We start from the raw sequence: 15,214 nt of genomic DNA, 5'->3' as shown, positions 1-15,214 counted from the left end.
AGCCAGATTGCTTGAGCCCAGGAGTTAGAGACCAGCCTGGGCAACATGGTGAAACCCATCTCTACTTAAAAAAAAATTAGCTGACTGTGGTGGCGTGAGCCTGTAGTCCCAGCTATTAGGGAGGTTGAGACTGCAGTAAGCCACTATCGTGCCTCTCCACTCCAGCCTGGGTGACAGAGGAGACCCTATCTCAAAAAAAAAAAAAAAAAAAAAAAAAAAAGAGAAAGAGAACCACCCCCCCCCTTTTTTTTTTTCTTACGACATGTTTAATTAACAAAAGACTAATAGTGTTCTTTTAGCCACTGGGAAAGAAAAGATTGTATACAAGTGTACCGTTAACCCTTGAACAACATGGGTTTGAACTGCATAGGTCCACTTATAAAGTGGATTTTCTTCTGCCCCTTCCACTCTGAGACAGTAAGACCAACCCTTCTTCTTCCTTCTCAGCCCTTTCAACATGAAGACACAAAGTTGAAGAGCTTCATCATGATCCACTTCCATTTAATGAACAGCAAATACATTTTCTCTTCTTTATGATTTTCTTAATAACATTTTCTTTTCTCTAGCTTACTTTATTGTAAGAATACAGTATAAAATACATACATAAAATATGTGTTAATTGGTTGTTTATCTTATTGGTAAGGCTTCTGGTAAACAGTAGATGATTAGTAGATAAGTTTTCTTGAAGAGTCAAATGTTATATATGGGCCAGGTGTGGTGGCTGACGCCTGAAATCCCAGCACTTTGGGAGACCAAGGTGGGAGGCTCACTTGAGACCAGGCTCACTTCAAGACCAGCCTGGACAACATAGCAAGATTCTGTCTCTTCAAAAAATTAAAAAAATTGGCCGAGTGCAGTGGCTCACACCTGTAATCCCAACACTTTGGGAGGCCGAGGCGGGCAGATCACGATGTCAGGAGATCGAGACCATCCTGGCTAACATGGTGAAACCCCATCTCTACTAAAAATACAAAAAATTAGCCAGGCGTGGTGGTGGGCGCCTGTAGTCCCAGCTACTCGGGAGGCTGAGGCAGCAGAATGACATGAACCTGGGAGGTGGAGCTTGCAGTGAGCCAAGATCAGGCCACTGCACTCCAGCCTGGGCAACAGAGCGAGACGCTGTCTCAAAAAAATAAAAATAAAAAAAAAATTAAAAAAACTAGCCAGGTGTAGTTGCAAGTGCCTGTAGTCCTAACTGTTTGGGAGGCTGAGGTGGGAGGATGGCTTAAGCCCAGGAGGTTAAGGCTACAATGAGCTGTGATTGTACCACTTCACTCCAGCCTGGGTGACAGAGCTAGATCCTGCCTCAAAAATAAAATAAAATAAAAAGTTACATGTGGATTTTCTACTGCACACAGGATGGGGAGCGGGGGTAGGGGGTGGGGGGTTTGGCACCGCTAATCCCTGTGTTGTTCAAGGTCATCTGTATATATCTATATGTGCCATTAAACCTTGTTAAGTCTACTTAGGTCAAAATGTTTAAACTGCTTCCACCAGCTTTTTGCATGCATCTTCATACATAAAAGAAAATAAAACTTTTGTTATATTGATAGTTGTTATGCTTTCCTCTTTTTATTTTATTTTATTTTTATTTTTTATTTTATTTTTTTTTTTTAGACAGAGTCTCATTCTGTCACCCAGGCTGGAGGGCAGTGGCGTGATCTCCTCTCACTGCCAGCTCCGCCTCCCGGGTTCACGCCATTCTCCTGCCTCAGCCTCCCGAGTAGCTGGGACTACAGACACCCGACACCACACCCGGCTAATTTTTTGTATTTTTAGTAGAGATGGGGTTTCACCGTGTTAGCCAGGATGGTCTTGATCTCCTGACCTCGTGATCTGCCAGCCTTGGCCTCCCAAAGTGCTGGGATTACAGGTGTGAGCCACCGTGCCCAGCAGCTTTCCTCTTATTTATGTGAAGAGTCCAAGGTTCCCCCAGTGGTAAAACACAGGGGTTGGGTTTTGTGCCTGCCAAGGACCCATCCACATCCAGCATTCCATGAGTTTGCCTTTGATTCTCTGTCAGTTTTGCCAGAAAGATCTCCAAGAGTCGGCAATACTGGAAAAGTTTTTTTGCCCATTTTAATTTAACTTTTTTAGAGTTCATTTCTATCAAAAACTCGTAAGGCCCTATTGTCAGAGCTATGTCTTAAAGGTATTTCCAAACTTGTTTCTTATTCTTCACTTGACAAGTGCTGTCACAGGGCTCCATCACTCCTAGAGTAACAGCTACCAATAAACAGAAAATTATTTCCAACCAGCTAACATGCTGTTTACTTTCCAGAAAAATTGCACTTTCCAATCTGACAGTTGATCAAGGGGTATCCCGCTGCTGTCAGCAGGAAGAAATGTTTAAACACAGAGATGGGAGTTTAAACATTTTCTCATTATCACAGAATAAGGGGAAAAAACACAAATAAATAAATAAGTAAAAATGGCATCCAGACTCTCTCACCCCCTGCTGGGAGCGTAATGAAGCTGGGTCATGTGACCTGAAGGAGTGGGCTTTCATCTCTGGCCCCAGTATCGTTACTCAAGTGACACCTGTCACATGACCCAACTTCGGTCTTTTATCTGCCTTCCCCAGGCACTCTTTTGGGGAACTGTCTTTTCCAGAGATGCGTGGCCCATTGCAGCCATTGTAGTGGGCGCTGTTTGTGTGATTAGCCTGGCCTTTTGTGTTTCCTGCCTCAAATCCCCTAGATCTTTCGCTAAACATTGAAACATAAAAAATTACAAAATACCTACAAAACTAAAACGAAAACCAAAAAGATCTCAAAGCGGAAAAAAATCAGTTCTATTATTTTATTCATACAAGTTTTCAGGAATTGGAATTTGTCTGTAGAGAAAAATATCTGTATTTTAAAACTCTGATCTTCATTTTTTAATCTATTCTTCAGAGTAGGAGGTTAGTGAAACCCAGGGTTGCTGCAGCTCTAACTAGCCAGGCTCACCAAATGTAACCACAGTCACAAATAGAACCAGAATCAGTTGTCGACTTTCCCTCCCAACTTCATCCCCAAACCCAAACTCACCGTTAAATCTAAGTTGGTTCCATATTGTCCTCCCGCCTTCCCTTCCAGGTTAAGCCCCATGGTTATTAGCATATTTAATTCCCCTGTTCCTTTTTTTTTTTTTCACTTTGCTATCACCACCGCCACCTAGTTTTTATAGTGCTTACTATGTACCAGGCACTGTTTAAAATATTTTATTATTTATTATTATTGTTTTTGAGACGGAGTCTTGCTCTGTCACCCAGGCTGGAGTGCAATGGCATGATCTCGGCTCACTGCAACCTCCACTTCTTGGGTTCAAACGATTTTCGTGCCTCTGCCTCCGAGTAGCTGGGATTACAGGCATGCGCCACCACGCCTGGCTAATTTTTGTATTTTTAGTAGAGACCAGGTTTCACCATGTTGGCCAGGCTGGTCTCGAACTCCTGACCTCAGGTGATCCGCCCACCTCAACCTCCCAAAGTGCTGGCTTACAGGCATGAGCCACTGCGCCTAGCCCAATTTACTTATTAATTTTGAGACAGGGTCTTGCTCTATCACATAGGCTAGAGTCCAATGGCACCATCACAGCTCACAGCAGCCTCTGAACTCCTGGGCTCAAGTGACCCTCCCACCTCAGCCTGCCAAGCAGCTGGGATTACAGGCCTGTGCCACCATGCTCAGCTAATGTTTCATTTCTTATAGAGATGAGGTCTCACTATGTTGTTCAGGCTAGTCTCAAACTCCTGGCCTCAAGTGATCCTCCCACTTTGGCTTCCCAAAGTGCTGGGATTACAGGCATGAGCCATGGTATCCAGCTTCTTTAAAATATTTTAAATGTATTAATTCGTTTAATCCTCACCACCAACTCTGAGTCAGATACTATTATTCCTATCTTACAAAGAAGGAAGTGAAAGCAGAGAAGGGAGGTAACTTGCCCCCAAATCGCACAGCTAGTAAGTGGCAGAGACAGATTTGAACAAATGCCTGATTGTGTACCCCCTGGCTCCTGATTCTGTACGCCTGCTCAGTGGTTTGATGATATGTTATCTGTGTACTTTTCTTCTCCGGTCTCAGAGGACATGCATCTCTTACCCTCTCCCAGGCAAACATAGACTGTTAATCTCATTTCCTTCAATCTCTGAATCTTCACTGATTCATTTATTCCACAAGTGTTTCCTAAGCACCGACTATGTGTCATGCACAATTCTAGGTGCTTGGGGTATATCAGTAACAGAACATATCAAAATCATTGTTCCTGTGGGGCTTGATTGCTACTGTGGTAGATAGAAAACATAATAAATGTAATACATTGGTATGTCATATATGAAGAAAAGCCAAAACAGTACAGGGCAAGGGAGAAAAAGTGTGCCGGGTTGCAGGTGAAACATGGTAGAGTTCATTCATTCATTCAAAAGACGTTTACTTAGACTCTGCTACGTGCAAGAGAGTGTTCAAGGTGCTTGAGATACACCAGTGAATAAAACACATTCCTAGGCTGGAGGTGGTGGCTCACCCGAAGGCAGGTGGATCACCTGAGGTCAGCAGTTTGAGACCAGCCTGGCCAACATGATGAAACCCCATCTCTACTAAAAATACAAAAATTAGCCGGACATGGTGGCACATGCCTGGAATCCCAGCTACTTGGGAGGCTGAGGCAGGAGAATTGCTTGAACCTGGAAGGCAGAGGTTGCAGTGAGCCGAGATCATGCCATTGCACTCCAGCCTGAGTGAGAAGAGCAAGACTACATCTCAAAAAAATGTACATAAAATAAAATAAAACAGATTCCTATCCTCATGGAGCTTACATTCCAGCTGGGGGGAGATAGAAACAATAAATATTATAAATTGGTAAATCTATTATGGAGCATAACAACAAGTGATAAGATGCTTTAGAAAAATAGGGCAGGTTAAGGGGGATTGGTGTGCAGGAGGCTTCCAAATTAGTGGCCCATTAAATAGGGTGGCCAGGGTAGGCTTCACCAACTGGGGACATTTAGACAAAGGCTTGAAGTAGGCAAGATGTGTGGATATTTGGAAGAGGAATTCTAGGCAGCGGGACGAGCCAGGCAAGAACTCGAGAAGGGATCATGCCTGGTATTTTTGGATTATCCACTGATTCTTCAACTTCTTTCTTTTTTCTTCAGCTCATAAAAATGTATAATCTCTCCTATGCCAACAAAACACAAAACCTATCAGTCCTTCCATGCTGTAGTGAGTCCTCCATCTTTCCTATCCTTTTATGCAAGAATTTCTGAAAGATATTCCCTGATTCTGCTTTCATCCCTGTCACTGTCTCTTTAATCCATCATGCTTTTCTATGACCACCATGCCACAGAAGCTGCTCCCTTGTAGGTTACCAAGGACCGGTAGCCTCCCAAATCCACGGCCTTTCTTTGCACCTTCCTGACGGTTTTCTCTGCAAGCTACTCAATCTTGGAACGTTCTTGTTAATTTCTGTCACACAGAATGGTTCTAGTTCCTCCCCTCTCCTTGCAACACCTCCCCTTTCTACCAATTTCTAACCACTAATGCTTTGTCTCCTTTGTTGATTCTTCCATCTCCATGCTCTAAATATGAGCTTTCCCAAGGTACAATTCTTGTGCTTCCTCTCTTCAGATATGTTCTCTTGGGCAGTCACATCCTGGGGACTTCAAGGACCATCAGTGTGTAGATGACACACAGTCACAGCCATCTCCATGTCCTGTTCCCAGGCTGGCAGTTCTAATCATCTTATGCACACCAGTACCTCAAACTCAAGATGTCTAGAAGTGAGCTCATAACTGTCTCTCTCAAAGGAAGTACCCAACTGTGAATGTTGTAACAAGCCGTCCAGGCCCCCAGATTGGAAACCTTATGCCCATTCTTCACCTCCCACTGCCCCCGCCCAACACCACACAGCCCCACGGTCAATTAGTTGCTGTGGCAGATTCTATTGGTTGTCTGCCCAACAGTCTGTGCCCACTTCTTCCTCAGTCATCTCCTCTGTGATAGGGCAGACCGATAGGTTGTCATGACTATTTAGGAATTTGCCCCTCAGGAGAGGTGGTCCTAGCTTCAGATCAGGAGGAAATCCTGAACATTCTAAAGCAGCCATCGAATTCCCCTTGCTAGCATTTCAGAAGCAGGTATGTGACAGTCTGATCAGTAAGATATAAAGAGAACTGTACTTTCTTTTTTTTTTTTTTTTTTTTTTGCTGTTGTTGAGATAGTCTCACTCTGTCACCCAAGCTGGAGTGCAGTGGCACGATCTCGGTTCACTGCAACCTCTGCCACCCAGGTTCAAGCAATTCTCCTGCCTCAGCCTCCTGAATAGCTGGGATTACAGGCACCTGCCAACACGGCCAGCTAATTTTTGTAGTTTTAGTAGAGATGGGGTTTCACCATCTTGGCCAGGCTGGTCTTGAACTCCTGACCCCGTGATCCACCCGCCTCAGCATCCCAAAGTGCTGGGATTACAGGTGTGAACCACTGCTCTTGGCCTGTGCTTTCTTTTAAAGTGAAGCATACAGGAAGAGATGGTCTCTTCTTCAACTGGATGTAGACATGTCTGCATGTGGTGCTGGGAATTGTGGCAGGATCTTGTGACCATGATAGGAACCAGCCTGAGGACTAAGGCAATGAAGGACACTGAAGATGCACTGAAGAAAGATAGAAAGACCCTACGTCCCTGTGATGTCATCGACCCATCAAATGAATCAATCTTGGAACCACCTACTTCTAGGCTTCTTATGTAAAATAATACCCTTGTGGGTTAAGCCACTGAATTGGGGTTTTCAATTCCTTATAACCCCAAACAACCGGTTCTTTCTTTTTTATTAGTTTTATTATTATTATTATTTTTTAGAGATGGAGTCTTGCTGTATTGCCCAGGCAGCCTCAAACTCCTAGGCTCAAGGGATCCTCCTACCTCAGTCTCCTGAGTAGCTGGAAATACAGGTTCATGTCACTTCTCCCAGCTCCTGTCCTTTCTATAACACCCTTACATTGGGGATCTTCTTATCCCTTCAATTGTCTGCCTGGCACACTCTCCCTTCAAGACAAAGCCTACATCATCTCCTCTGTGACAGGGTAGATTGATATGTTGTCATTGGATCTTATATTTATTTAAAGCTAACTCTCCATTAGACTATATGATCCTTGGGGAAACTGTTAATCTTTGTATTTCTATTGCCTGGATGTTTGTTGAATAATTAATGAGAAGGATTATTTTATATCTTAGTTCCATTTTGGTCTACTTACAAGATTTTCTTGTAATATCCAATGATATTAATAGTTCTTACAATAGAAACAATTGTGTACAAGGATGATAATAAACTTGGATGATTTCATTACTGAGCACATGAGATCTTATATCAGGTGCACATCAACCCACTTAGGGATAGAGAAGAGTTAGAAGTAGAAAACATGCAGAAAATCAGGGAGGATGGACCAAAATAAAACTGCCCTCGGAATTTATTAATGAAAAGTGTCAAAACTAAACAAAAGGTGTTCATCTTCTCTGTCAACGTAACCTTCAGGAAAAGACCTTCTGAGTTATTTGGTTCTAAGAAGTGTAACTTTTCAGAGTGATTTATTTTCTTCCAGCATCCACTGGAGGCTCTCAGAGATTTTATTTTTAAAAGGCAAAACCTTTCGAGACTAACTTCAAAGTGGTATTAAATGCACACTTAAAATATCAAGAAATGTTAGAAGACATCACTATCAACTTTCACATAAATCCTGACACTCTATGTCAGCACCGTTCAATAGAACTTTCTGCAATAATAGAAATGTTCTGTAGCTGCATCATGCAATATGGCAGCCACCAGCCTCAGAGCTATTGAACATTGACTGAGAAACTGATTTTTAAATTTAATAATTAATTCAAATGTAAATATAAATGGTCACATGTTCCTAGTAGCTCCCACGTTGGATAGTGCAGGTGTGTGTTTTATGTGTCCTGGTAGCAGTCAGGGTAGACTAGTTACACTATAGTAACAAATAACCTCAAAATATTAGTGGCTTAAAACAATAAAGTTTTACTTCTCTCTTCCACCACACCTTCATCATATGTCATCCGGGAACTCTATTCTACATCTCCTCATTCTGGGATCATCTTAAACACTCCTGGTCACTGGAACCGAGGGAAAAGTAAAAAGAAATTTGAGTCAGATGTGGTGGTGCACACCTGTAGTCCTGGCTACTTGGGAGGCTGAGGTAGGAGGATTGCTTGAGCCCAGGAGTTTGAGGCTGCAGTGTGTGATGATCATAACCTGTGAATAGTTGCTGCACACCAGCCTAGGCCACATGGTGAGACCCCATCTCAAAAAACAAAACAAAAAAAAAAAAAAGGAAAGAAATTTGGAGGGTCTTATGCTGGCAATCAAATGAATGCTTGGCTCAGAAGTGATACAGATCACCTCCCCTCACAATTCATTGGCTAGAACTAACCACATGGCCATATCCAGCCATCCGAGAGCCAAGAAGTGCCACCGCATTATGGATGCCTGGAAGACAGAAATATTAGGTGAATAGCACTAGTGGCTAAGTAAGCATTACTAAAATAACTAGTGCCTCAAACTGAACAAAAATAAATTATGTTTTTAAAAGTCTGGTGTTTGTCTATACAGAAGAAACAACAAAAACATGGGATGAAAAAATATGCACAAATTCCAGGAATGTTTATTTGATAAAACTGAGAAATGAAAGATTTAAATGTTTTAGAGTCTTATACTTTTTATTAAGCTTTTGAATAGGTAAATCCATTAAAGAAGGAAGCACAAGCATAATCATATGCATAATATATATGCATATGCATAAGCATAATGTATCTTCCATTATAAAGAGGATAATTCTGTCAACTTCCACGTAATAAAATCAATTTTTAAAAAACCAAATTTGTCTATCCATTCCTGCAGCAATAGTATCTAACCATAATTCCAAGTATAGTCTGTCCACAGCTGTTCCAAACTCATTATTGGAGAATCTTGGAATTAGATGGGACACTGGAGGTCAGCTGTTCTAATCTCCAACATGGGAATCCCTCCTACAGCTCTCATATCTTCAGGGAGGCAGAGGAATCCCACTACTGTTGTGGGAACTCAGTGTACTGATGGACAGGTGAAGCTGCTCAAGAACTCTTGCTGATGCGTCAACGGTAGCATCCCTGAGCTTTCAATTGGTACTAGCATTATCTTTGGGGGACAGTGAAATTATACTATTAATTCATATTGTACTTAAAAGTGCCAATTTCCACTAAGTCACAGCCTTTTTTAAGTTGTAGCCCAAAGTGTAAGAATTTAAGTCAGATGAAATTTGATGGAAATAAGCGTTGTTTTGGCCTGCTGTTCATTGGCTTCTAGCAAGGTGTCTTTTGAATCGTGATCCAATACTAAATAGCAGCTACCTCTGCAAGAGTTATATATTCTCTAAATTTGACAGGTATCAGGAACATTGGAGAGCCAGGTCTGAGGTTTGCATCTTAAGTCTGGCATGTTACTATGAAGGAGTTATTTAACTTCACTGAGCCTCAGTCTCGCCTTTTGTGAAATGGAAGTCATAAATTAATAATAATAGTACTTACTCTAAGCAGTTGTATGAATAAGTTGTCCAAGTACTCTAATTTATTCAAGTAATTAATAAAAATATTTGACCAGAATAGGACTCAAGACAGAACGTTGTAGCACGCCACAGCTGGCCTTTCTCTGGGTTAAATAACTACCATGATTTGAGTACATATATCTGCTCCATCACCCAACCCACACTGTTTCATCTTTCAGGTATAGTTGGACAGGCTTTGTCAAATGCCTTACTAAAATCAAATACTTACTCAGGCAGGTTGATTTGGGCTACCCATGTGTCTTTTTCCTTTTCCCATCTCAGACGTTGGGGGATAGTTACTATTTTTTAATTCTCTCTTAATTAGTTCCTCCTTGTTCTTCCAAAGAATATACAGAGGTCTCTGGTTTCTAGGCTACTACATTTCCTGAGATGATCCATAGACAGAAGTGATTTGAGTTTCCCTGGCTTCTTTTAGAAGGAGTCATTGTATAAAACGGCACACATGTTAGCTAAGACAGATCTCTCATTTTACTTGAGGGGGGTGTGTGTGTGTGTGTGTGTGTGTGTGTGTGTGGTGGTGGTGGTACAACAGGGCTTAAATTCTATCTTTGGAACTCTGCTCCCATCTATTTATTCAATATCTCCACCATCAAACCAGTGCTTAGATTCCCCATCACTGTTGCCATCATCACAGACAATTGAGATTCAGTAGGAGGAGATAGCCTGAAATTCAATTCTAATCAGCAGCCAAATCCAAACTCCTAAAATATGGGTTGGGTGGTAGTATGCTCTGATAATCCACTTTAGTGAGTGAGGAAGTGCCCCCTACGAAATAATAATAAATAGTCCTCAGGAAGTCCTGTTGTTGACAATGTTATCCAAGAAACCGTCTTCCCTGGAGACTTTTCTAAACTTTAGACTAGTTTTCTCTTTGCCACAGAAATCCTTTTGTTGGGAGACACTGTAAGCGAACACAGGAGTGGCAGGTCTCTGTAAGCACCAGCTCTGTCTCCAGATTCTTGTCACATTATCAGTCTCTTATCTGTCTTTTTGGGAAATCAGCCTTCTAGCCCAGGAATCTCTTATCAAATGGCAAATGAATGAAATTATTCAGAAGTCCTCTTCTCAGACTATCTTAGTTTATGTCTAATTTTTTAAAATCAATCACTTAAATTCTAGGCAAATGACAATAGCAATAACCTTCCATTGCGTTTTCCTCCAGTATTATGTACTGTTGCCTCGAACATCATATTTAAACTATTCCAGGTCATAGGCGAGGGCATAAAACCCCTTGTTCAGTATGGAGTTATATTTGAAACTTCTTAGTAGGCTGAAGCAAATGAAAATCAAAACTGCAGAAATACAGCCCTGGAAGTGAATGAAAAATAAACACAATCAGAATAATGAACAACAGAGTATTGATGAAGGAAAATAGTTAAACATTGCAAAGTTATTGATGGCATTATATATCTTAATAGAAAAGGTAATGATAAAGCATAAGGGAAGCAGCATCTTAACCCTGGTTATAAGAACTGAGAAAGCTTTACAAATAATCAAAATCTATCTCCAGATAGATTCTATAAACTATTATTGTAACTCACCACCGACTGCTCAAAACATGCTGAGCTTTGAAAGAGTAGGTGTAAAGCCCTTACTGTATTGCCTGGTGTGTAGTATCTATCCAGTAAATTTTAGTTCCCCTCTATTTCTCTGTTGTAGACATTAGTATACATTTCTTCCCTGCCTGAAACCAACATTTTGAAGCTCTTTCAAGAATCTTAATTTTGAGGCATTGCTGCCAGTTACGAAGTCCTAATATCCCAATTTACATTTTGACTCTCCTGAAAAGTGAATATTTTAACATAAATTCAATTCACTGGAAAAGATTTACAGGCCCCAAGTGTCCATGTGATTACTGCTTTTAGTCTCTTTAACTCTAGCACTCTAGATTTTGCTGATCCCAAGCCATTTATTAAACAGTTTAATTGCTCTAGCTTTTCCCTCTTGTGGCTCATCTCGGTTTTATCTCCTTATATTTGTACCAAGGCCTAGGGACATCGTGAGATTACTCCAGCAGAGGCGAAATCTGCCTTCTCCCTTCTTCAATTGCTGGTGCAGCCCACAAGCTTGACACGCTGCATTTAATTGATTTTCTATTGTAACCAATTTATGTCTACAGGTAACAATTCTTTGTGGAAGGTCACTGTAGATCAGAAAGGTAAGGTTATCTCCCTACCTTCCAGTTGCTTAATAAAATAAAATAACAACAATAGAAATAATAATAATGTTAATGGAGCACCACCATCTGAGTCCATTTCCATTAGTGTCTTTGATAATTTTATGAAGGGTAAGCCCTCCACTTCACAGAATGTGGCTAAAGTTCATTCTGTCCTTGTAACTAGCAGGTTTAAAATAATTATACAGTGAAAGCTCTGCTCTAGAGAATATTTTGCTTGGGAAATACCATATTATATCACCAATTGTAATTCTAAATGTGTATTGTCAAAATACAAACTTAGGTATTTCATAAAATGCCCTGAGGATCAGCTACAATTTTAAAACTTCCCTGCTCTTTGAAGACAAGACAATGATCTTGGAAGAGCCAGGAAGCAGATATCTTTAATGTGTATATGCCTTTAAATCGTGACAGCCAAAGATAGAGATCAAAAGAAAGAATGAAGAGTGAATCCAGCCATGTGAGTGATAGTGTTCGGGGGTGTGTAGGGAGATGCCAGTGGTTACCATCTAGGCCCCTGGGAAGCATGGCCAAGCTGTGGTTGTCAAATGGGTGGCCAAATCATAGGATAATGCTTGTGGTTTGGGATATAGCCAGGGTCACCTAACGGGCGGGCAGGCTGGCTGGCAGGCTCTGCGTGTGGGCTCTACCTTGATTCCTCTATCTTGATTCCATCTACCATCATGGAAGCCCCAGTATGGGAAGTGCTCTTGAGACATCTGCAGGGTTGTCTATACTATGGTGACTTTTGGAGTTGTCCCACCTGGCTTCCTGTGCCTGCTAGCAGTACTCATTTAAGGGGTATAGTGGCTTTGGGAAAATCATTCACAGCACCCCTTCCTACTCAAGATTACCCTGGAAGGTAATTTGTGCCACAAAAGTGACCAACCATCCTGGTTTACCCAGGACTGTGCCAATTCTAGTACTGAGCATCCTACAGCCAGGAAACCCCTTGGTCTTGGGGAAAACTTGGACAGTTGGTTACCCTTATCAGGACAAATTTTGCCCTGTCAGTTGACAGTGAGAACTCCCTAGTTAAGGGAAAACAGTTCTAATCCTTCATCCCACCTGTGTCAGCTGAAGATTTCACACTGATGAGGAAGCTTAGAAGTTCTGTCTTAGGAACTTTATCCCTGCTCCAGGAGTGGAAGAGACAGGCAATGCATGTAATTATTCTCTTTGCCCAGCCCAGGCAATGGAGGCCTGAAGAGGCAAGGCCACCTGTCCTAGAGTTGGCGAGGAAGAACTAGAAGCACAGAGGTGCTCTGAATCCCTGAACAATGTCCTCTCCACTTGGCACCAATTGCATTTCAATTTTGTCCATAAGGAACCTCACTGTTGCAATCACTTACCTGGAAGAACCTTGGTGATCTCGCCCTTTCTTTTCATCAGCGTTTGCTAAACTGGGCTGGGTGGTGACCTTTCTGGTAGGAGGCCAAAAGGTCACACATTTCTGGCTTGAGCCTCACTCCTGAAACTGTAAACAAAGACTCCTCTGTAGGAATGAAAAGAGAGAAGCACCAATATGTTATTTCCTGGGATCTTTTGTGGTATATTTTTGTCTCTTGTAATATTTGTCACCTGAAGAAATGTCAAAGCATGAGCCAGACTTATTTACTAATAATTCATACTGACTCATAGATGACTCACTTTACTGAATCCAATAGTTGGCAAGTGCCTTCTATTTAATTCAATTTAATGCATATTTACCAAGTGAACACTTGTGCAAGGCAATATGCTATGTGTTGAAGATGATAAAAATAGGAATAAAACTGGGAGGAACACACACATACACATACAAACAAGGACCAAAAGTGAGGCACAAACAAAGGCTTATGATAACCCCTCCCTCCAGTCTATGGACAAGGAGAGCATAGACAAGGTGCCCTTTGAGACCTGAAGGATGACTATGCCCTCCATAGTAAAGGACTGCCAAGGAGGATATTCCCGGTTGAGGGATCAGCATGAGAAAAGACATGAAGGAAGAAAAGTGTTTGAGGGAACTGCAAGTCATCTTGCATGGTTAGAACAAGACAGATTGGGAGATAAAGTTGGAAAAATGGTCGGAACCAGATAGCGAAGGGAGCTAATGTCATGTCAAGGAGTCCGGACGTTAGAGGGTGATGTTAATTAGAGAGTGATAGACAATGAGCATCACACTGAGCTAGATACGTTTTAGAAAGTTTCCAATCTTATTAGATACATTAGGCAATTTTTTTTTTTTTTTTTTTTTTTTTGAGACAGAGTCTCGCTCTGTTGCCCAGGCTGGAGTGCAATGGTGCAATCTCGGCTCACTGCAACCTCCACCTCACAGGTTCAAGTGATTCTCCTGCCTCAGTCTTGCAGTAGCTGGGATTACAGGCAAGCACCACCACATCTGGCTAATTTTTGTATTTTTAATAGAGACAGGGTTTCACCATGTTGGCCAGGCTGGTCTTGAACTCCTGACCTCAGGTGATCCACCTGCCTCAGCCTCCCAAAGTGCTGAGATTATAGGCGTGAGCCACGGTGCCCAGCTGGAAATCTATATAGACTCTAAGGTGCAACTTCCAAATTGAAAACAAAAACAAAAACAAAAAAACAAACAAAAAAAACACAACCATTTGAAAATATATATACTACCTTTGATGTCCAAATCAGGTATTTGGTTAGCTCAGAATACTGGCAGTTCACATTTTCCCAAGTGCCTGTGTTTGTTAAGTGCTTGCTACTCCTGAATGCTCACTACACTAAAGCTATGGGCCAACTCCTCCAAAAGCTGACATTGCAAGGGGCTTATCTGAAAAGTGGGGAAAATAAAACTTCCTGGCAGATTGCTGTAAGCTTAAATAAGACAATATATGCAAAACACCTTGTGTTAGTTTCTGATACACAATATGGTTTTAATAAATGGTAGCCATTGTTACAAGTATTAGCGCAGATATCTGAGAAAAATAGCAAGAGGCAGCAGCCACATTGTCGCCAAAGCACATCCACAAAATTTGCTCAGGGCCCCCTTCCACTTGGGCATTGCTTTTCCCAGGTTCACAATTTGCATAAACCTGGGTTGCTCAAAATATCTCACAATTTAACAAAAAGAGAGGCTTCTGTCCTTAGTGCACCAAAAGCATAAAATGCCTTAATAGTACTGTTTGCTGGAAGCTGCTCACACCCAAAGGGAAGAAATAAACTTGCTAGGCCGGGCGCGGTGGCTCAAGCCTGTAATCCCGGCACTTTGGGAGGCCGAGAAGGGCGGATCACGAGGTCAGGAGATCGAGACCATCCTGGCTAACATGGTGAAACCCCGTCTCTACTAAAAAATACAAAAAACTAGCCGGGCGAGGTGGCGGGCGCCTGTAGTCCCAGCTACTCGGGAGGCTGAGGCAGGAGAATGGCGTAAACCCGGGAGGCGGAGCTTGCAGTGAGCTAAGATCTGGCCACTGCACTCCAGCCTGGGCGACAGAGC

General features: G+C 42.0%; 1 protein-coding gene across 2 annotated transcripts in view; it reads right to left on the bottom strand.

Moving 5' to 3' along the window:
- Nucleotides 1-8,632: 8,632 nt before the first annotated feature.
- Nucleotides 8,633-15,214, bottom strand: part of CDK15 (cyclin dependent kinase 15) — a 91,818-nt gene continuing 85,236 nt past the window's right edge. For both annotated transcript variants that reach the window (XM_005573940.5, XM_005573941.5), the window contains exons 13-14: nt 13,122-13,264; nt 8,633-10,901 (exon numbers count right to left, since the gene is read on the bottom strand). In XM_005573940.5, coding sequence (XP_005573997.3) covers nt 13,158-13,264 — 107 coding nt within the window. In that variant the 3' untranslated portion in view covers nt 8,633-10,901; nt 13,122-13,157. The remainder of the gene's footprint in view (nt 10,902-13,121; nt 13,265-15,214) is intronic.

This window comes from Macaca fascicularis, chromosome 12 (assembly GCF_037993035.2).
Source record: "Macaca fascicularis isolate 582-1 chromosome 12, T2T-MFA8v1.1".
NCBI lineage: Eukaryota > Metazoa > Chordata > Mammalia > Primates > Cercopithecidae > Macaca > Macaca fascicularis.
The sequence above is the reverse complement of the archived record's forward strand: the minus strand, read 5'-3'. Positions and strand labels throughout refer to the sequence as shown.